Source organism: Amblyraja radiata, chromosome 2 (genome assembly GCF_010909765.2).
Source record: "Amblyraja radiata isolate CabotCenter1 chromosome 2, sAmbRad1.1.pri, whole genome shotgun sequence".
NCBI lineage: Eukaryota > Metazoa > Chordata > Chondrichthyes > Rajiformes > Rajidae > Amblyraja > Amblyraja radiata.
The window spans coordinates 97,449,376-97,473,921 of NC_045957.1; the positions used below are offsets into that span (position 1 = coordinate 97,449,376).

Sequence of the window (24,546 nt, forward strand, 5' to 3'; positions counted from 1 at the left end):
GGACATCTTGGTGGGCATGGACGATTGGTCCAAAGGGCCTGTTTCCATGCTGTATGACTATGACTCTCTAAGGTGATTATTCTATCTCATTAACTAGTTCTCTTCCAAATCAATAACATTCATCTTGGCTGATTATACACTCCTAAGTTTATTCCTTCTTAGGCATATGTATTGCCCCATTTCTTTTTTATACCATGATTTTCACAACTTGCGGATCACATCTGAAATATCTTTTGATTCATTTTTGTGCATCCATGTCATTGGGCAAAGGGAGAAATGGGTGTGCATCCAGGTGGGGCACAGAAGAGAGGAGGAGAGAGTCTGTAGATTAGTTACCTAATTTGTAGAATTCAATTTCCATATAATTGGGTTTTAAGCTACCCAAACGGACAAAATGATTGGCATGGGACGGGGAGTAAAAATGGTTAGCAAACAGGAGTTCCAGCAGGCCTTGGCAGACCGAGTGTAAATCTTCGGAAAAATGGCCATCTAGTCTATGCGTGGGTCTCACCAATATAAAGCAGCCGCATCGGGAATAGTGAATTCATTAGATTGGGTTGGAGGAACTAGCAAAATAGCTTTCCACATCTGGGATTCTGTGTGCAGCACAACCAGGAAAACTCCACTGGAGTGTTTAAGAAGGAACTGCAGATGCTGGAAAATCGAAGGTAGACAAAAATGCTGGAGAAATACAGTGGGTGAGGCAGCATTTATGGAGCGAAGGAAATAGGCAACGTTTCAGGTCCAAACCCTTCTTCAGACTGATGTGAGGGTGGGGGGGCGGGAGGAAGAAAGGAAGAGGTGGAGCTAGAGGGCTGAGGGAGAGCTGAGAAGGGGAGGAGAAAGTAAGGACTACCTGAAATTGGAGGTCAATGTTCATACCACTAGGTTGCAAACCAGTTTGTCTACCGTCAAATTTCACTGGAGATTGGGCAGTGAGTTTTAAATTTCCACACACACTTGAATCCTGAACATGGTAACATCATGCCTTATTGAAGCTCAAAAGCAAAACAGGAACTAGAGTCTGATTAAGTCCACATTATATTTTTAACGCAAAGTCAAAGCCTTAAATTGTATTTAGGCAGGTGGTTGGGTAATTTTAACTTTCAATCTAGTATTGAAGGTGTAATACTACTTCCACTAAGTGATTCAATACAACTGCAACCATGAAAATAATTCATAGTGCTAAAATCTTGTTTGCCCTCACAAAATTGAGCTAATTCATAATTAAAACAGCCAAATGCACCAAATCTATCCTTTTTAACTGTTTATAAAATGAATTGCAGCATGTAGCTAGAATAAATTATAAAAAACAGAAATTTAGAAATAATAAGGACAAAGGTCATCAAAGCATAGGCCATGCCATGTAAATCTCAATAATAAATTCATTATAAATTTGGGGAAGTAACATGATTTAACGTCTGTAAAATATATACAGAAATGTATAACGTTCTAGTTGGAAGTTATTGGGTTTTTTAAAATAGGCAGTGGTCAATTATACACATCTGTCATTTCACGAAAATAAATAATCACTAATTTATTGCAAATAATTGTTTGAAAGGAAACACTAATATTTAATAGAAACACTAAACATTGTTAATTGCACACATACGTTCTTGTCACATCTTGCTGAATCATTGCTCGAAGTTCTTTATCCTGAAAAAACTTGTTCCAAAGACTCTACATAAAAAGACAATAACAAACAATAAATCTTCAAACCTAAAAGCAGCAACAAATTGTTTACTCAATCATTTAATTACTTAATGTAGCCCTTTCCAATTGCCCTTTTGTACACCTCAATAGTTTTATACCTTGCAGCATTTTGAAATCTTCTATCTAATCACATTATTTCCTGCAAGGATATAGCATAATGCAACAGAGTACAGATGTACAAGATGCACTCTACTGTAACACTGCTCATCATGTACAAAAATGATTGTTGATTTAAAAATACAGTTTACAAATCCATATCAATACAAGTTAACACTGATTAATTTCAAGGAAAGTGGGCAGAAGATGCCAGAAGGTTTTATAATTCATTTTACACAACTGTTAAATTTTTTGCTCAAAGATTTTGATCATTCTACATTAGCTGTTACATAGCACGCAATCTTTATTCAATTTGCAGAAAAATGTCACTAAAAATAAAACGCAGAATAAAAGACGGTTGAGGATGAATTAAAAAGGGAGAATGCATTCTACAAAAAGAATGAGCTGCAGCTGGCATCCTGTGTGCACAATAACTGTCATACAAAGGTACGTTTTTGTAAGTTGACACTTCGAGTAGAGAGCTTTACTGTCTGAAGTGCATATCAGGCATTTGGGTGAAGTGGCTCAATTCAAATGGATGGAAAAACCGAGAGGACTCATTGACCTCTGCCCAAAATCCTCACGTGCACTCCTGGCAGATGCTGCACTATGATGGGTGCACTATTCCATTAAATGATTCCCTTAATTTTCACTGGAATTACAAATGTAAATAAAAGCCTACAATTGAAGAAAATCTCTTTGGTACAAAGTACACAGATAATCATTGTTAATAAAAAATCGCAAATCTACAAATGTTTGCAAGTATTGACAAAGAAGAAATCCAAAGTTGCACGAAGATTTAAAACATGGAAAATAACTGCCTGGATTTCACCCATTTCTGGTGTGCTAAATCTGATCGTTGTGCCTTAATCAGGAGACCAGAAAAAGAAGCCACTAAATTAGTGGCATTTACCTCTTTAAAAAAACATTAAAGGTGCTTTTCCCTTATTTTGGCATATTAAAAAGCAAGCTGTGTGATTACCAATGGCAGCTGCCCACAAAGATCACAGCTGCCACGTCATTGTTGCTCGGGATCACAATAAGTATGTTATCGAGAAGAGATGCACATCTTCAACTCAACTGGCAAAACCCTTATTGGCTTATAATGCAAGAGGCCATTTCACCCATCAAGTCTATGCCAGCTCTCAGAGCAGTCCCATCAATATCGTTAACTGAAACAGTTAATGGAGATGTCTTGAGGACAGTTCGTATTACAGTGAAGGAGGTGCAGGACGAAGGATCGTGAAGGTAGATAAATCGCCCAGGCCTGATCAGATACATCCACTGACACTGTGTAAGCTAGACAAGAAATTACAGGAGCCCTGGCTGAGATTTTTGAATCACCATTAGACACAGGTGGGGTCCTGAAATCCCGGAGGGTGGCTAAAGTATGTATCTATTTAAAAAGGGTTACAAAGAAAAACCTGGGAATTATGAACCAGTAAGAGTAACATCTGTAGTAGGAAGGTTACTGATGAGGATTCAGAGGTATAAAATATCCATGCATTTGGAAAGACAGAGGTTGATTAGCGATAGTCAGCATGGTTTTGCGTGTGGAGATCATGTCTCACAAATTTGATTGACATTTTTGAAGAAGTAACCAAGGTTGAGGAGGGCAGGGATGTAGTTTATATGGACTTCAGGTTGGCCTTTGATAGTCTGCTCTGGAAGGATAGCAGAGCAGAGAAATCTAGGAGTACAATTACATTGCTTCCTGAAAGTGGAGTCACTGGTAGATAGGGCAGTAAAGAACATCTTTGGTGTATTGGCCTTCATTAGTCAGGGAACTGAGTATAGAAAAATTGGGACATAATGTTACAGTTGTGCACTTGGAGTATTGTGATCAGTTTTGGTCATAGTGCTAAAGGAAATATGCCATTAAGCTGGAAAGGTGCACAGAAGATCTATGTGGAATGTGCCTGGAGGGCCATAGCTATACGGAGACTTTGGGCACACTAGGACTTTATTCCTTAGAGCACAGGACATTGAAATTTGGTGTTAAAGAGGTATATAAAATCATGAGGGGAATTGATAAGGTGAGTGCACAGTCTTTTTTCCCAGGGTAGGAGAATTAAGAAATTAAGAATTAAGGTTAAGGTGCGACGAGAAAGGTTTAGTAAGAACCCAAGCGGCAACCTTTTCACACAGAGGGTGATGGATATATGAAATGAGCAGCCAATGTAGTTGAGGCAGGCACAATACTTGCAAATTTAAAAGACAATTGGACAAGGACGTGGATAGGAAAGGTTTCGAGGGATATGGTCAAATGCAGGTAAATGGGACCAGGTTAGATGAGGCACTTTGGTGGCCAATGCTAAAATGGGCCATAGGGTCCATTTCCATGCTGTGTGACTTTATTACTAATACCTTTACGTAAAGCACAACATAAATGACAAATTGTCTTATTCTTATTTAAAGCAATAAGTTTTAAAAACTAACTTTAGATAAATACATAGTGTGTCTTATGGAGCAAATTTCTGTGCTTAGGTGTTATCTACAGCTACCAGTGAAATAGAATGGAGTAATGCAGGTGGCCAGAGAGTGCATGACTGAATGGTATTTAATGTGACATAGAGCATAAAGGATCTATATGTTTCAATAGACAATAGGTGCAGGAGTAGGCCACTCGGCCCTTCAAGCCAGTACCGCCATTCAATGTGATCATGGCTGATCGTCCACAATCAGTACCCTGTTCCTGCCTTCTCCCCATATCCCCTGACTCCGCTATCCTCAAGAGCCCTAACTAGCTCTCGCTTGAAAGTATCCAGAGAACCGGCCTCCACTGCCCTCTGAGGCAGAGAATTCCACAGACTCACAACTCTCTGTGTGAAAAAGTGTTTCCTCATCGCCATTTTAAATGGCTTATCCCTTCTTCTTAAACTGTGGCCCCTGGTTCTGGACTCCCCCAACATCGGGAACATGTTTCCTGCCTCTAGCGTGTCCAAACCCTTAATAATTTTATATGTTTCAATAAGAGACCCTCTCATCCTTCTAAATGCCAGAGAATACAAGTCCAGCCGCTCCATTCTCTCAGCATATGACAGTCCCACCATCACGGGAATTAACCTTGTGAACCTACACTGCACTCCCTCAATAGCAAGAATGTTCTTCCTCTAATTTGGAGACTAAAACTGCACACAATACTCCAGATGTAGTCTCACTAGGGTCCTGTACAACTGCAGAAGGGCCTCTTTGCTCCTATACTCAACTCCTCTTGTTATGAAGGCCAACATGCCATTCGCTTTCTTCACTGCCTGCTGTATCTGCATGCTTACTTTCATTGACTGATGAACAAGGACCCACAGATCCCATTGTACTTCCCCTTTTCCCAACTTTACACCATTTAGATAATAATCTTCCTCCTGTTTTTGCTACCAAAGTGAATAACCTCACATTTATCCGCATTAAACTTCATCTGCCATGCATCTGCCCACTCCCCCAACCTGTCCAAGTCACCCTGTATTCTCTTAGCATCCTCCACACAGTTCACACTGCCACCCAACTTTGTGTCATCTGCAAATTTGCTAATGTTACTTGTTATCCCTTCATCCATATCATTGATGTATATTGTAAATAACTGGGGTCCCAGTACCGAGCCTTGCGGTACCCCACTAGTCACTGCCTGCCATTCTGAAAGGGACCCGTCAATCCCTACTCTTTTTTTCCTGTCTGCCAATCAATTTTCTATCCATGTCAGCACCCTACCCCCAATACCATGTGCCCTAATTTTGCCCATTAATCTCCTATGTGGGACCTTATCAAATGCTTTCTGAAAGTCCAGGTACACTACATCCACTGGCTCTCCCTTGTCCTTTTTCCTAGTTACATCCTCAAAAAATTCTAGAAGATTAGTCAAGCATGATTTCCGCTTCGTAAATGCATGCCGACTCGGAACAATCATATTACTGCTATCCAAATGTGCCGCTATTTCATTTTTTATAATTGACTCCAGTCATCTTCCCCACCACCGATGTCAGGCTAGCTTGTCTATAATTCCCTGTTTTCTCTCTCCCGCCTTTCTTAAAAAGTGGGATAACATTAGCTACCCTCCAATCCACAGGAACTGATCCTGAGTCTATAGAACATTGGAAAATGATCACCAATGTGTCCACGATTTCTGGAGCCACTTCCTTAAGTACCCTGGGATGCAGACCATCAGGCCCTGGGGATGTATCAGCCTTCAGTCCCATCAGTCTACCCAATACCATTACCTGCCTAATGTGGATTTCCTTCAGTTCCTCCATCACCCCAGATCCTCTGGCTAGTACATCAGGAAGATTATTTGTGTCCTCCTTAGTGAAGACAAATCCAAAGTACCTGTTCAACTCATCTGCCATTTCCTTGTTCCCCATAATAAATTCACCCTTCTCAGTCTTCAAGGGTTCAACTTTGGTCTTAACTAATTTTTGCCTCTTCACATACCTTCACATCCGGAAGTGGCGGCGCTGGTGAATGGCTGCGGCTCGCCTGCAGTCCGTTTGTCTTTACTTTTTTGTGTTGTTTTTTTTCGTTTTGTCTAGTTAAGATTTTGGTTTTTAGGTTGTGTTTATGTGGGGGGGGGGGGGGGGGGGTGGGGGGGGGGGGGTTGAAACGGGGCTTGCTGTTTCTCCCTTCGGGGGAATGCGACTTTTTTGTCGTATCCCCCTTCTCTGCCTCCGTCTGCGCTGAGGCCTAATGGCGGAGCTGGTGACCTCGAGACTCCGGAGGCAGCCAGTCAGGACTCACCCTGGGCTCGCTCCCGTGAGGGCGGCCCAGCTCGGGGCTGGAATGGCGTTCCCGTCGGAGCGGCCCAGCTCGAGGGTGGAATGGCGCTCCCGTCGGAGCGGCCCAGCCCGAGGTGGAATGGCGCTCCCGTCGGAGCGGCCCAGCTCGAGGGAGGAACGGCACTCCCGTCGGAGCGGCCCAGCTGGAGGGAGGAACGGCACTCACGTGAGGGCGATCCGGCTCGGGGCTGGAACGGTGCTCGGGTGGCTGGGACGGCGTTCTGGCGGCTATGACCTGAGTCCTGGGTTCATCCGCGGGCCAGCGGCTGCGTCCGCTGGACTGGAGGGCGGCAGCTTCAACCACCCCGGGCCGCGGTGTTTGAGCCGGCCCGTTTGCGGGGTTCGGTGAGCCGCGGGACTGTTTGTGCCATCGCCCGGTGGGGAATCACCTCAGCGCAGAGGGAGAAGAGGAGGGAAGAGACTGCAGCCCTAAGATTTTTGCCTCCACCACAGTGAGGAGGTGCTTGGAGGATACACTGTGGTGGATGTTAATTTGTGCAGGCACGAAATTTCGTTCAGACCGTTAGGTCTGAATGACAATAAAGGAATTCAATTCAATTCAACCTAAAGAAGCTTTTACTAACCTCCTTTATATTTTTGGCTAGCTTACCTTCGTACCTCATCTTTTCTCCCCGTATTACCTTTTTAGTTATCTTCTGTTGCTCTTTAAACGTTACCCAATCCTCTGGCTTCCTGCTCAACTTTGCTATATTGTACTTCTTCTCTTTTATTGTTATACTGTCCCTGACTTTGCTTGTCAGCCACGGTCGCCCCTTGCTCCCCTTGGAATCTATCTTCCTCTTTGGAATGAACTGATCCTGCACCTTCTGTATTATTCCCAGAAATACTTGCCATTGCTGTTCCACTATCATCCCTGCTAGGGTATCTTTCCAGTCAACTTTGGCCAGCTCCTCCCTCATGGCTCCATAGTCCCCTTTGATCAACTGTAATACTGACACCTCCGATTTATCCTTATCAAATTGTAGATTAAAACATATTATGGTCACTACCTCCTAATGGCTCCTTAACCTCAAATTCCCTTATCAAATCCCGTTCATTACACAACATTAAATCCAGAATTGCCTTCTCCCTAGTAGGCTCCACAAGCTGCTCCAAGAATCCATCACAGAGGCACTCCACAAACTCCCTTTCTTGAGGTCCAGTACCACCTGATTTGCCCAATCTACCTGCATGTTGAAATCTCCCATAACAACCGTAGCATTACCTTTACTACATGCCAATTTTAACTCCTGATTCAACTTGCACCCTATATCCAGGCTCCTGTTTGGGGGCCTGTAGATAAGTCCCATTGGGGTCTTTTTACACTTACAATTCCTTAGTTCTATCCATACTGACTCCACATCTCCTGTTTCAATGTCACCCCTTACAAGGGACTGAATTTCATTCCTCACCAACAGAGCTCAATGAGTTCATGCCCTTGGAAGTAAAAGGGAAACCAAGTGGATAATCAGTTTGGGGGCAACAAAGTTATTGAGGAGGCTTTAGGCAGAGGTTGAAGTGATGGAGGTAGACAATATAACAGAGGTAAGTGAAGGCTGTCCTGATGCTGTCCTACTAGCTCAGCTCAAATTACTTACATTAAATTTGATGGGAGAAATGCAATTAGACACAACGTTCATTGAGTAGAATCTTTTTCCATCTCAGTTTGTGGCATGAGAATTAAATTCAATCAGCGATTAACTTTCAACACATAACAATGAATATAAGTCAGCAATTCAATTGAGTGGTGCTTTACATTACAAGAAGCAAGGTGCAAGTAGTTTTACACAAAACAATGAAATGGCAGATTAATGCATTAACCAAAGATGACATGTTATTTGCTTTTGGTAACTAGAATGGGTAATAAAGGGCAAACCAAAATTCATCAGGAAATTTTACAACTAAATAAATCCAAGTATGCTTACCCCTTCATCCTGTGAAAGTGGGTTATTGACAATTAGATCTTGCTGTCCAGCGGCTTTCCGAGGGTTTGTGATATGCTGTTGTTAAATAAAATCACCATTAGTGCTTTTCTGTTAGAATTATGCATGTAGTTAATGAAAATAATATATAAAAATCACTTACAATTTCTTTTATCTGTTCATAGTGAGATCTTAATTCTGCTACTTTATTAAGCCACTGCTTTTTATCCTCAGGCAGAGCTTCCAAGAACAGCTGCAAGGACACGAATCTCAACAGTTAGTACAAAATAAACAGAGAATACATCATTGCTTTCCAGAGGGATAAAAGCCCTATCCATAGGGGAAGAAAAACATCACTCAGGAGTTATGATAAATCTAATGCAACATTGAAATAAACTTTCTCTCCCACTGAAACCAATGATGTATTATATTTATTCAACACAAAAAATAGATATAAAGCAACCAACACAGTATGATTAGCCCTTATGAACATAGTTAGGCAGATAGTAATTATTACAGATATCTGCAAAGAGGCAATAAGCCCATAATGAATAACGACTCTACGCATCAACAGTAAACAAAAATGCATGGCACAAACATTAAGGATTAGTCAGTTTGAGTGCATTATTTAATTCATGGTCATTTTAAAATCAAGGCTTTCATTAATGAGTTCATTCAAATTCTGGCAAAATCTGAATACGCCTCAATACCATTGGGCTGAACAGTCGTCGTCTGTGGTATGACAACCCACATTCCGAAACTGACACACAGGAGGTAACCCAAATGTACCCTCCTGCATGTAGACTTGTACCATAATGTATAATATACAGAATATTAAATGGTTGGAAGGATCACAACAGCAAGTCTGAAACATGAAAAACTGCCCATAAGTTGTTTATCTCAGTTCTCACTCAAGTTCCAAAGCAAGACATCTTAAATGGACCATTCTGCTCTGGTAATTGAAAGTTCAATAGTGCAGATTATTGGCAGTTAATTCCACAATTTACAGTCTTACAGAAATTTGCAATGGTATAATAAAATTCTCAGTCAAATTGTCATAGAGTCTTACAGCATGAAAACAAGCCCTTCGGCCCAACTAGCCCATACCGGCCAACATGTCCCACCTATACTAGTCGCACCTGGCTGCGTTTGGCTGATATCCCTCCAAGCTTTCCTATCCATATACTTGTTAAAATATTTTTCAAATGTAGTTATTGTACCTGTCCGAACTACTTCCTCTGGCAGCTCGCTCCATATACCCCATACACTGTGAAATAGTTGCCCCTCAGGTTCCAATTAAATCCTTCCCTTCGCACTTTAAACCTAAGTCCTCTGGTTCTTGATTACATTATTCTGGTTAAAAGACTATGCATTCACCCTATCTATTCACCTCATTATTTTATCCAACTCTGTAAGTTCAGCCTTCAGCCTGTGCTTGTCGCTTTCGAAAAACTCTTGTAATTCAGGCGCTCAAGTCCTAGCAACATCCTTGTAAATCTTCTCTGCACTCTATCCAGCTTAATGACATTCTTCCTATAGCACAGTGATTAAAAACTGAACACAATACTCCAAATGCGACCACCCCAACTGCAACATTACATCCCAAGTTTGATACAATATTATCACTGAAGAATACCAATGTACTAAAAACCTCTTAGTTTAATTTCGAGATACAGCGGAATCTGGCCCAGCGAGTGTGCACCGACCAGCGATCCCCGCACATTAACACTATTCTACACAAACATGAGACAATTTACACATACACCAAGCCAATTAACCTACATACCTGTATGTCTTTGGAGTGTGGGAGGAAACCGAAGATCACAGTGAAAACCCATGCGGTCATGGGGAGAACATACAAACTCCATGCAGACAGCACCCGTAGTCGGGATCAAACCCGGGTCTCCAGCGCTGCAAGGAAGCAACTCTACCGCTACGCTACCGTGGCCATCCTATCTTGATCACCCTGTGACGCAACTCTACCTGTGACGCCACCTTTAGGGAATAATGTACTTGCACTCCGAGATCCCTATGCTCTACAATATTCCCCAGTGCCCTGCCATTCCCTGTGAAGATCCTGCCCTGGTTTGACTTCCAAAAATGCAGCATTGCACACTTATCTGCATTAAACTCCATTAGTCATCCCTCAGCCTATTTGCCCAGCTGGTCAAGATCCTACTATTGTTTTTGATAACCATCTTCACTACCTATGATACCACATACTTTAGTATCATTTGCAAACTTAAAAATCATTCCTTGTACACTCTCATTCAAATTGTTGATATAAACTACAAACAGCAACACACGTCACAGACCTACAGTCTGTGAAACAACCCTTCGCCATCACCCTCTGCTTCCTTGCACAAAGCCAAATCACTATCCAGTCAGCTAGATCATCCAAGATCTCATGCGATCCAACCTTCCATTCTGACCTAACCTAACATTCTCAATGGGAACCTTATCAATGAAGTCCACATGGAATATGTCTACAGCCCTGCCCTCCTCAACTTTCTTGTTTACATGGTCAACGTCTACAGCTTAGCCCTCGTCAACCTTTTAGGTTACTTAAAAAAAACCCTCTGATTCATAAGACATGTTTTCTCACATACAAAACAATGCTGACTATCCTTAATCAGCCCGTCTACCCAAAATACGTATATACATTATCCCATAAAATCCAGGAGGTACAGCACCTCCTGGACGTAATATAGACTGTTCTCAGGACATCTCCATTAAATGTCCCAAGTTCCCCAGTCTTCAAGCGTTTCTCTATGGTAAAATAAAAGAGGAATACCCATCATGGACCTTAGTCATCTCCTGAGATCTACACCGAGATGACCACTTTGGTTTCTATAGAGCCTTCTTTTCTCTCTGTAGTTGTCCTCTTTCCCTTCATGTGTCTATAAATTCTCTTTGGGTTCTCTTTAATATGAACTGTCAGAGCTATTTCCTGCCCCCTTTTTATTCTCCCGTTTTCCATGCTTTACGTTCATTGGCAGGTTGCACAAATTGTTTAAGCCATGAAACTCTTGTTAAGATTACTCTAATGACATTTTGAGTTTGGCAACGTGTTTCTCCGTGGGGAATGCTCAGATGTGGCCAAAGTTGCAAAATATGGGTGATTGGAGTCATTTTACCAATGAGTTTTCACTTTCAGTAAATTTAATTCCTGACTTGCTCTCAAAAACATTCATGCATACAACTTAAAATTCAGGCCATAATATAAAACAGCTCAATTATTAGCAATTTAACTTTGGCTATCAACATTGAAATTCTGGACATTTACCACACAGGTCATTCATCACACCCAAACTGTAGTAAGAAAACTATCCAACAATGCCAATTTGAAACTGGTAGATTATGGTATCCAAAATGTTTTCTCAAGTATTCAAGTACTTTCCAATAGCAAGGGATCGTTCTGTTATGCCTCTACACTGCCATATTTTTTACTACCTCAGCTCAAAAACCTTTCATGAATTATTCCAAACCTAAGACCCTTTGTTATTGTATTCTTCTTATTCAGTCTAAATAAAAATGGTATCATCTTACACATCTCAATTAAATCTGCCTTTGTCCTCCTCCATTCCAAAGAAAACAATCCCAAGCCTAGAAAATGTTTCTCCCAAAATTATTATTTTTTCAAAATCTAGAAAGATCCTCCTCTACCACTTCACTAGTGCCAACCGAATGTTATTTCACAGATAAGCAGGGCTACCCCAGAAAAATATAGAATTACATCATAATGTTGACATTTTGCAGCTGAAATATCAGTTATTCAAAAAATAATAAAATGTCATGAACAAAATATTAAGGAAGAAACATTCATTTACCTTCCAACAAACACTTCGGAAGCGGCTGCTTCTCAACTGCCCATTAATCCCCATCAGTCTTATTCTTGCAAAGTAATTACTGTGTTCAAACAGGTCTTCCCACTCCTTGCTAAAATTGAAAAATGAAAACAACATAAAAACCATCGCAATACCTGTTACAATGCCTCATTTCACGTCAGGGTTTATTTTTTTGAAAAGCAGTATTAATAGATCTCTATTTTCATTCTCTGAAATCGCACAATTTTGATTCCACTCAGCACTTTAAAGCAACAAAGATTGTTTGGGTTTATCTTTCATATATGAGTTTTTTTAAAGAACTGATTATTTATTAGAGCAGATGCCTTGATAATTTTCTCTGAGCTGCAGGCAGTTTTGGAGGGATATTTTCTGTATCTATAATACAAAGAGTCTATGAAGAACTACTAATTTAGTTTGCTGCATTAACTATTTGGAGAGGTTGGGGGTGGGGGTGGGTTTGCGTGAAGGCATTGCGAGAGTTTAATTATACTGTTTTTCCATGCAAAACTAAACTACAATAATAACTTGCATTTATATGTTCCAAAGCATTATAGGAAGTATAAAATGAGGGTAGCCTAATTGGAGAATGTTTTGGCTCGACAACAAAATCAATTTAAACAGCACATATACGCTTCACAGAAATGTTAACACATTTAATTCAAAGCACCATTATCAGACAAACATCTGATAGCATTATTGAGCATTGGATTGGGGGTAGTGGCAGAGTAGTAGGACTATTCAAGGTCACACTAAAAATAGGAGCAAGACCAAACCACCTGACTATTAAAGCCTGATCTACCTCAGGTCACAGATATACATGTTGTAGATTAATTGCCCTCCGAAAATTGTCCCTAGTGTGTAGGGAATGGATGCAAAAGTGGGATAACATTGAACTAATGTGAATGTGTGATTAATGGTCGGCATGCACAGTGGGCCGAAGGGCTTGTTTCCTTGCTCCATCTTTCAGTCAGCCAATTATCAAGAATTAGAAGGTAAACAAAAATGCTGGAGAAACTCAGCGGGTGCAGCAGCATCTATGGAGCGAAGGAAATAGGCGACGTTTCAGGCCGAAACCCTTCTTCAGACTGATGGGGGGTGGGGGGGAGAAGGAAGGAAAAAGGGGAGGAGGAGGAGCCCGAGGGCGGGGGGATGGGAGGAGACAGCTCGAGGGTTAAGGAAGGGGAGGAGACAGCAAGGGCTAGCAAAATTGGGAGAATTCAATGTTCATGCCATCCGGACGCAAGCAACCCAGGCGGAATATGAGGTGCTGTTCCTCCAATTTCCGGTGTTGCTCACTCTGGCAATGGAGGAGACCCAGGACAGAGAGATCGGATTGGGAATGGGAGGGGGAGTTGAAGTGCATTATTGCACTTCATCAAGAATTAGAACCCATTTCCAAAGTTAATAAAAGAGAATGATTCAGAGACAAAGGAAAAAAAGTCAATCATAGCATAGACCTGGTGGTAAAAGAAGGGAAAGTCATTAGTGTAAATACACTAGCTGCATTGTAACAAACAGGAGTGAAACTGAATAGTGGCTGTTCCCTGGAGAAGAGGATCGAATGGGTGACTATACTTGTGGATGTATGCTGCAGATATGGAGACACAGAAGTCCGCCACATGCAAAGGATTGAGTAAATGACCAGGTCTATCGCGGTGTAATTTACACTGGATGAAAACAGGTTGCAAAGATTTTGTTTGTGAAAATGATATGTTCAAAAAATACAGAACGTAAAGGATGATTTTTAACTTGCTGTTATTATGCTCTAGGTATCGAATTGAAGAATATAATTTGGACAATTTGGAACAATGGGAAAACAGCTCCAGTTTTTTTCAAGGCAAAGAAAACTCTGGATGTTTGGGAAGAAATTACATTTTGGTAAATCAAACTTAAATAATTGCCATGTATAGACAGATGATAAAAATGATATCTCATTGTTTTCTCCAGAGATGCTGTCTGACCCGCTGATACCCCAGCTTTTTGTGTCTATCATTGTTTCTAGTATGGTATAGTATATCATAGCAAAAGGATTTGATTATAGGATTCATAGCAAAAGGATTTGAGTATAGGAGCAGAGAGGTTCTACTGCAGTTGTACAGGGTATTGGTGAGACCACACCTGGAGTATTGTGTACAGTTTTGGCCTCCAAATCTGATGAAAGACATTCTTGCCATAGAGGGAGTACAGAGAAGGTTCGCCAGACTGATTCCTGGGATGTAAGGCCTTTCATATGAAGAAAGACTGGATAGACTCGGCTTGTACTCGCTAGAATTTAGAAGATTGAGGAGGGATCTTATAGAAATATACAAAATTCTTAAGAGGTTGGACAGGCTAGATGCAGGAAGATTGTTCCCGATGTTTGGGAAGTCCAGGACAAGGGGTCACAGTTTAAGGATAATGGGGAAATCCTTTAGGATCGAGATGAGAAAAACATTTTTCACACAGAGAGTGGTAAATCTCTGGAACTCTCTACCACAGAAGGTAGTTGAGGCCAAAGGTACACAAAATTGCTGGGGAAACTCAGCGGGTGCAGCAGCATCTATGGAGCGAAGGAAATAGGCGACGTTTCGGGCCGAAACCCTTCTTCAGACTCAGTTGAGGCCAGTTCATTGGCTATATTTAAGAGGGAGTTAGATGTGGCCCTTGTGGCTAAAGGGATCAGGGGGTATGGAGAGAAGGCAGGTACAGGACACTGAGTTGGATGATCAGCCATGATCATATTGAATGGCGGTGCAGGCTCGAAGGGCCGAATGGCCTACTCCTGCACCTATTTTCTATGTTTATATGGTTACATACTCACATAAATTGCAGTACCGGACATGAACACCTGGATAAACAACTCCAAGATTGCATGCCTCCAAGATTTAGAGATACCAGGGAATAAACACCTGTGCCTCATTAATATAGACTGAATAAATTCTGCAACAGGAATAATTAGAAATTAATTGTCCAGAACCATTTAGGAAGAACTGGACCAGCACTAACCATGGAAATCCTATAAAGATTTTGATGACCGAGTTTCATAGGAGCATGGCCTAGTTGTAGTGCAGGATATCATTCATGCTTGCTTTTTGTTCTAAATGCACTAACGTCTTGTTTTTTGCACACTTTTTTGTTTTTATGTGTTTGTCTGAATCTCTGTGCCTGTGATGCTGCTGCAAGCAACATTCTTCATTGTACTTGTGCCTCACTGTACTTAGACATCACGTTGCACTTGGCTTCATTAAATTCCATTTGTCATTCTTTTGCCCATTTTCCCAGTTGAATTAGATCATGTTGCAACCTTAGAACATTTCTTCACTATCCACTATATCACCAATTTTGGTATAGTTTGCAAAATTAATCATCACACCACCTATATTCGTAAGTTCTTGGAGCAGAATTAGGCCATTCAGCCCATCAAGTCTATTCCACCAGTCAATCATGGCTGATCTATCTTTCTGTTACGGCCGCCAAAATCAAATACCTCAAAAACCAATAACATAATACAAAACCAGGTTCAAATGGAAAAATTATTTATTTTTCACTAACAAAAAAAACTAAACCTGGATCAAACAAACAAAGAGGGGTCGGATGGGCTAGCAAACAAAAGATAAAGGGTGCTCTGGCCGACCACTCAATGGGCCGTCGGACCAGAGACTCTAAACCTGCCTCAGTGTGAAAATAAACTTGAAACAAAACCACGAAAACAATAATGCCAGTCCCATCCTTCCCAAGCAAAATAAGTTAATACAGAATGAAGAGTTACATAAAGAACACTATGCAATCAAACAAACTAAACCAACACCAGACTGCTGCCACCAGTCTGAGGGGGAAGAGAGAGACATTATCCCTGCCACGGATATGCCTGACTTCCAGATTGTAGCCCTGCAACTGTAAACTCCAGCTCATTAACCGTCGGTTTTTATTTCTCATCCTATTTAAGAACACCAGCGGATTGTGATCTGTGTATACGACGGCGGGAACATTCGAGGAACCAACATAGACCTCAAAATGATCTAGAGCCATTAACATCGCAAGAGTTTCTTTTTCGATGGTAGAGTACCATTTCTGATGGCGATTAAACTTTTTAGAAAAGTATGAAACTGGATGTTCCACCCCATCAGAACCATCTTGGAGAAGAACTCCATCAACTCCACTGTCACTAGCATCATCTGCCAAATTAAACGGCCGCTCAAAATCGGGTGCTGCAAGCACGGGTGCGCACACAAGAAGGCTCTTTGTTTGTTCAAAAACAGTTTGACACACATCGGACCACTCAAAAACGACTTTCGGACTTAACAGATCCGTTAAAGGAGCAGCCACCACAGAGAAATTTGGACAGAACCCTCTATAGTACCCCACCATTGCCAGATAACGACGGAGCTCAGTCCTAGAGGTAGGAGCTGGAAACGCGACAATATGCTCTATCTTTGCCTGGAGAGTGCGAACCTGACCCCGGCCCACCACTTTACCAAGATATGTTACCGTGGCCTGGCCAAATTCACACTTTCCAAGATTGATGGTCAAGTTTGCATGAGCGAGTCATTTGAATACCTCTGTCAAGTGGTCGATCCACGATCTGGAGCACACAACCAAATCATCAAGGTATGCCTCACAATAAGACAGACCAGACAACACTACGTTTACCAACCGTTGAAAAGTTGCCGGCGCGTTACGCATACCTAAATCCATGACAGTATATTGAAGGAAATCATCAGGTGTAACAAATGCAGAGATTTCTTTCGCACGCTCAGTTAGAGGGACTTGCCAATATCCCTTCAATAAGTCCAATTTTGTGACAAAAGAGGCGCTACCGACACGATCCACGCAATCCTCCATACATGGGAGAGGATAACAATCGGTTTTGGTTACGCTATTAACCTTACGAAAGTCAGTACAGAACCGGTCGTCACCATTAGCCTTAGCAGCCAACAGACAAGGAGAGCTCCATGAACTACAGCTAGGCTCGGTAATGCCATGCTGCAGCATATAGTCAACCTGACTCTTTATACGGCGGCGCTTGTCTGGATTGACACGATATGGGTGTTGCTTAATTAGCTTAGTATCAGCCACGTCAATGTCATGTTTTAGAATGGAAGTTTGAGACGGCACATCAGAAAACAGCGACTTATTTGACTCAATCAAAGCAATCAGATCTCTCCGATGACTCTCAGTCAAATGAGACAAACGCAATGGAAGTGTTTTCAACGCCTCAGAATTGGACAGTTTACCATGCGTCACAGCCACAGACAAACGTGCCTCACCCACTTCAGCACCAGTGTCAGGGGGCAGCACCATCGCAGTCAAAACAGGCTTGGACGATAGTGTGGGACACAGCGTCTCCGATTCAAAACCCACAGCCTTTTTCTCGTGATATTGTTTTAGCATGTTTACATGGTAAAGCTGATTTTTACGCCTCCGATCAGGAGTGGCAATTAGGTAATCTCTCTCACCCATTTTCTTTTCTACCAGATAAGGGCCGCTATAACGAGCCTGCAGACTAGACCCAGGAATTGGCAACAATACTAAAACTTTGTCACCCAGCAAAAAGTCTCTGCTCTTAGCGTTCTTATCGAACCATTCTTTCATTTTTGTCTGGGCAGTTTCAAGATTTTCCATAGCCAATTCACATGCCCGCCGCAGTCTAAATCTAAAGTTACTGACGTGTTCCAAAACATTTTGTTTAGTTTCTTCCTGTAACCACTTTTCTTTTAGGACTCTTAAAGGACCACGTACTGTATGGGCAAAAACTAAGTCAGCAGGACTAAAACCCAAAGATTCCTGCACGACCTCTCGTACTGCAAACATCACCAGATGAACGCCATCATCCCAGTCCTTCTCAAATTTCAGACAGTACGTACGCAACATAGACTTTAATGTCTGATGGAAACGCTCGAGAGCGCCCTGGCTCTCAGGATGATAAGCGCTTGAATGACAATGTTTGATGTCTAGTTGTTTCAACACTTGAGCAAATACTTTAGACATAAAGTTTGATCCCTGGTCACTTTGTATCACCTTAGGTAGACCAAACAAGGAAAAAAACTTAGTAAGAGCTTTCACTATAGTGGGAGCAGTTATCTTCCGTAATGGAATCACCTCTGGAAAACGGGTAGATGCACACATTATGGTTAACAAAAACTTGTTGCCAACTTTCGTTCGAGGCAGTGGACCCACACAGTCTATCATAATACGTTCAAAAGGTTCACCAACTACAGGTATCAGATACAAGGGTGCAGGAACGATAGTCTGATTTGGTTTACCTGCTACTTGGCATGCATGACAACACTTGCAATGCTGCACTACATCCCTCTTTAACCCAGGCCAAAAGAAATGTCGTAATATACGGTCGCATGTTTTATTAACTCCTAAATGGCCAGCAAGAGCATTATCATGAGCCAAAGTAAGTATTTCATTCCGATACCTATGTGGCACTACAATCTGCTTAACAACGCTCCAGTCATCCTGACCAGATGCATTCAAAGGAGACCATTTACGCATTAGCAAGTTATCCCTCAGAAAATATTCCTTTGACAAGGAATCCACTTCCACCTCTGACACTGCGCTGTCAATCAAAGCAGACAAATCGGCATCACATTTCTGCTCAGCAACCAACTGGTCACGTGACAACGACACCGGCTTAGTCTCAGACATTTCACCAACTTGTGATGCAGACACACCCTGCGCAACACAGGATCCACCATCCTGATCCACAAGGAGACACTCACTCAAGTCAATTTCATCATCAAACGTAGCTTGGTTTCTAGCCATAGCGCGAGTGACAGCACATGATGCAAAAACTTTTGGATGCTGCTCAGCAAGTTTATCTGGACACTGCAACATAGGAACCGGCGTCACTTCAGGAGTGACTAAAACTTTTCCCCCAGCCAAATCGTTACCCAGAATTAACGACACTCCCTTTATGGGAAAACGTGGCCGTGTCCCCACAGCTACTCGACCCAAAACAAGCTCAGACTCAAGGTTAACAGTATGCAATGGCACTCCCATGCCCTCCATACCAAACCCTACAACTGGGACACTAGAACCAACAGATGTTTCAGCTGAAAATGGTAGCACATCTTCCAAAATGAAGGACTGAGAGGCAGTAGTATCACGCAAGATTGTCACAGGTACTTTACTGTCCCCATCCTCCATAGACTCAAAACCCCTCATGACAAAAGGAAAAAAATCCACCAAATCATCAGTCTCAGGCACCACAGGGATTGCATGTGCCTTCTGTGTGTTGACCAAAGCCACCGGCTTCGCTTTTTTCTTTTTAAGAATGGGGCACGTTTTACAAATGTGCCCTCTCTCCTTACAGTAGAAACACATTGAACTGTCCTTAGCCCCCAAATCACTGTCAGTTTTTATCAGGTTTCACTTCCCACTGCTTTGGAGTGCTGCTATCAACTGGCACAGAAAAAGTTTTTATACTGTTACCAGCAACACCACCACGATCAACTGGTCTCCCACTAAAACCATGATCGCTCCCCAAAAACTGCCTTATGAGTGAGCACATATTCATCCGCCAATACAGCGGCCTTAGACACGTCTGAGACTTTCTGCTCATTAAGATATGTTGTCACTCTTTCAGGAAGACAGTTTTTAAAATCCTCCATTATCATCAAGGACTTTAACTGGACAAAATCTTTTACCCCCTGAGAAGCACACCAGCGTTCAAACAGAGCCTCCTTTCGCGAGCAAATTCAACATATGTTTGGTTATCAAATTTTCTGAAACGCCGGACCTTTTGACGGTACGCTTCGGGAACCAACTCATACGCTCTGAGGACGGCAGATTTTACAATTTCATAGTCAAGGCTATTGTCTACAGACAATGACGAATATACCTCACGCGCTTTACCAACAAGGACGCATTGCAACAGCAATGTCCACACGCCCTTAGGCCATTTCAGTGATATAGCCACACGCTCAAACACAGTGAAATATTTATCAACATCTTTTTCACTGAACGGTGGAACCAAACGAATATTTCTGCTCACATCAAACTCATGCTCTTTAGAAGAGAACCAGGGAAGTATCTAATTCTTTCTCCCGCAGCTGAAATTCAGCCCTTTTGGTTTCCTCCTCAAGCTCAAGCCGTTTCATTTCAAGAACATGCATGAGCTCATCCTTTTTTAAGGCCATTCTCTGTGACTCAAGGTCCATCTCCTTCAGTTTAATGACGACCTCCATGTTCTGAATTGGCTGTATAGGAGATGTATGACTGTCAGGATTACTAGGCAACACCTCTTTGTCAACCAAAGCAGTCCTTAACAACATCTTAATTGACTGTTTTTTTGCTTGTTTATTAATAGAAACGCCATAGTTATCTGCAAGCAACACTAAATTTTCCTTAGTACAGCGATCAAACATCTCTAGGCTAGGAGCCTCAACAAACTCTTCCACCTTAAATTCCATTTTTCCTGCTCACAAATGCTACAAAATAGCCAAAACAACAGGTTTTAGAACCACAAAGCAGAAAAAAATGATTACACAAACAGACTACCACTGCCACAAAAAGCCTATCAAAGTACACAAAACGTTTAGGGTTTACTCAAAAGTTTGAACGAACCCCCATAATTATGTTACGGCCGCCAAAATCAAATACCTCAAAAACCAATAACATAATACAAAACCAGGTTCAAATGGAAAAATTATTTATTTTTCACTAACAAAAAGAACTAAACCTGGATCAAACAAACAAAGAGGGGTCGGATGGGCTAGCAAACAAAAGATAAAGGGTGCTCTGGCCGACCACTCAATGGGCCGTCGGACCAGAGACTCTAAACCTGCCTCAGTGTGAAAATAAACCTGAAACGAAACCACGAAAACAATAATGCCAGTCCCATCCTTCCCAAGCAAAATAAGTTAATACAGAATGAAGAGTTACATAAAGAACACTATGCAATCAAACAAACTAAACCAACACCAGACTGCTGCCACCAGTCTGAGGGGGAAGAGAGAGACAGAGAGGGGGGCTGCCAGTGCACATGGTCTTTTTAAGCTGAGGCTCCGTCATCAGGCTCACGTGATGCAGCTTGGGCCAGGAGCCTCCAATCAGGTACAGGAGCAGCCAGGCAGCAGGAGGTACTAATGGAAATCAGAGAAACAGGTTAGTACATAATTAACACCAGCAGAAGGAGCGCATAACACTTTCCATCTCAACCCCATTCTCCTGCATTTTCCCATTGAGCCCTGATACCCTTACTAATCAAGAATCTGTTAATCTCCACCTTAAAAATATCCTTGGCCACAGTCGTCTGTGGCAATGAATTCCACAGGTTAACCATCTTTTTTAAACAATGTATACAATAAACAAATGCAGACCCAGTGCCAAATAAAGCTTAGAATTCAATATGGCTTAAAATGGCTTTGTAAATCTGCTCTGACTCTTTCCAACATTTATGTGTACATTCCTTCAGGTATCTAGACCCTCCACTAGTTTTAGAACAGTATCACGCATTCGATATTAACTCTCCTCATTTTCCCCCAAGTTGAAGTGATCTTGGTCATGAAGTGGAGTTTCCCATTTGTTCTGTGTATCTGCTGTACTCCAGCGGAAAACTTATGAGATGAGGTGCACTATTACAATATGAATGATTGAAATAAGAGTTGTGGCACCGGACTACCTTGACATTGGTTTTTGGATTCATTGATTGAGATCAGTTTGCATGTCATCAGGTAGCAGAAACGAACTTTAGCAGTCAGCCAAATTCAAGTAATAGCCTACACAGTCCCTCTTGACTGCCAGTATCAAGTGGTTTGATGTCAAAAGGTCATATGTGGTTGTGGCACAAAGAACTGCAGAAGCTGAAATCTTGAGCCAGTCTGAAGAAGGGTCCCAATCCAAAACATCACCTATCCGCTGCCTCCGCATATACTGCTTGACCCGCTGTGCTAATCCAACACTTTGTGTTTTGTTCATTTATAATGGTTATTGCTGGGAAGAGGAGTATAGGTATATGCAAAAAGACCTCTGAGATCCTATATTTGTGATTATGTTCTCTGTGAATATGACTGAAGTTCCTCTCTGTCAAATTTTAGAATTTCAGAACGAGTATTACCAGTCTTTTTTATTAATTGGTGCATACCTTCTCATCAGTTCTGCGCTTTCATATGTTTATTTTAGCAGTGCTGCTTGATTATTTTATCTCAGAAGTACAGAACATTAACAAATGAATATCAAGTTGACAGTGTAAAGCATTTTTTTTTAATGTAACATCAATTTGCCAAATGATTCATCAGCTAACGTAAGCCATGGCCTTTAAAAAAATATTCTCTCTCCTCGTGTTTTTCTCCTTATAAAAATGCATTCACCATGAGCAATGCTGAAGTCCCTGTTCTGTGATGATAGTCACTGATGTACATAATGAAACCTGTGTTCAGAAATCAATTGACCATTAAAGTAAATGAAAAACTTTTCTTTGCGCATAAGCGATAATGTTAACATGAGGAAATCTGATGCTCAGAAGGATACCATATGTGTCTTTTTGCACTTCACGGAATTGCCAAAGGCCTACCCAGCTGATGCGCCCTTTCCTCGGGAATGTGATGAATGTATTGCCCTTTGGAAACATGGTACTTGTCACTTGCTCAACACACTGCAGATGAAGACGATGGCACAGATCCCTAGGATGGTTTGAAAGAAGCCAGTCGCACGAAAACCTAATGGTATGGTGACCTTCACTTCTATATAAAGAATCATTCCTGTTCCATATGGTTTCTGCAGAACATCTTTGCTTGTTTTGTAAAACCGTGACAGACTCTGATATACGCAGGTACACGCGGATGTAGTTTGATACTAGCACATCTTAGAGCATTTCCATTTGGTGGCTCTGAAATTTCTGTTTATCTTCAAAATAATCTGGGTCAATTCTGGTCCATTGCATATGGAACAGACTGAAAGTGTTAATCAGCATCTCCCCTAAATAATTCTCCTCTGTGCAAATCAAAATCCCACATTGACAAAAGTGTATCAATGTTAGCGATATAAACTAAAACAAAACAGCTTTGAGTAAAATAACTAGTGCAGTCAACAAAATGAAGTATCACTGAATAGAAAACATTTTAAATCACTAAAAAAGTGTTTGAATGGGCAAACCCAGAGATTAACTGGTAAGTAGCAAGCCACATAATCCATTTGCAATACAAGCAAGATCTAAACTTAAAGCAATTTATACGGCTCAAAAGAGCAGAAATATGTCTTAAATTTCATGAACTAAACTCTAGCTGGACAACCAGGATACCAAAAGTGGAAAACTGCTGGAATTCTCTATCACAGAAGGATACGGAGGCATATAAATAGGATGTAGATTTTGATAGATCAGGAAGTTGGGGCCGTTGTGAACTGGAGCAATAGAGGAGTGGAGGCCAGAGGCAAATCAGCCATGAATGGGGTCAGGCTTGAGAGGGTAGGTGGCTTACTCCTGCTGTTTCCTGGCGATTACTCAACCACAACATTTAACATATTGTCTAAACAAACGGGACTAAGATAAACAAAAATGGCAGCGGGCATTAAAAAGGAAGTAATCGAGGAAACAAACATTTTTAGTTTAGTTTACAAATAGTGCAGAAATAGTCCACCGACCATACTATATGTATACTAGTTCTCTCTTACACACACAAGGACAATTTTACAGAGGCTTATTAACCGACAAATCTTTGGAATGTGAGAGGAAACCGGAGCACCAGGAGGAAACCCACACAGTCACAGGAAGAATGTTCAAACTCCACACAGACAGTACCAGAGGTCAGAATCGAACCCAGGTCTCTGGCAATTTAAGTAGCACTTCATTTCATTGTTGTCACTTGATCATCCAAAAATAACTCTAGACTAATGCAATCTATAATTTCATGCTGAAGTTCTCAAATTGAAATTCCTCTTTTGTCAACAAGACGTTTTTGAGGAAACAAAAAAAAATTATATAAGATGTCTGGTTCATAAGTAGAGTTGCCAGAGCTACAGATTTTTAAGTACAGCGGTGAAATATCAAAGATTGCATGACCAACCACAGCCTGAAACTGTAAACATTTCTCTGGCTATATCATAATCAAAACAACTCAGTTAATAATTATAACCATTTGAAGACTGAAATGACACTTCGTACCAAAATAATTCTTCTCCAGTATTCAGTGAATGGATTTTAATAGAGTTGGCCCTTTTAAGAAGGTAACTGTGGTTTCAATGTAAACCAATTATCCCTTTATGCATTCCACTTTTTAA

At 41.4% G+C, this 24,546-nt stretch overlaps 1 protein-coding gene across 3 annotated transcripts in view; it reads right to left on the bottom strand.

The window, feature by feature from the left end:
- The window catches only part of tbc1d5 (TBC1 domain family member 5), a 422,753-nt gene that overhangs the window by 179,321 nt on the left and 218,886 nt on the right, over nt 1-24,546 (bottom strand). For all 3 annotated transcript variants that reach the window (XM_033050914.1, XM_033050922.1, XM_033050908.1), the window contains 4 exons: nt 12,325-12,433; nt 8,658-8,747; nt 8,498-8,572; nt 1,613-1,680 (listed from right to left, as the gene is read on the bottom strand). In XM_033050914.1, coding sequence (XP_032906805.1) covers nt 1,613-1,680; nt 8,498-8,572; nt 8,658-8,747; nt 12,325-12,433 — 342 coding nt within the window. The remainder of the gene's footprint in view (nt 1-1,612; nt 1,681-8,497; nt 8,573-8,657; nt 8,748-12,324; nt 12,434-24,546) is intronic.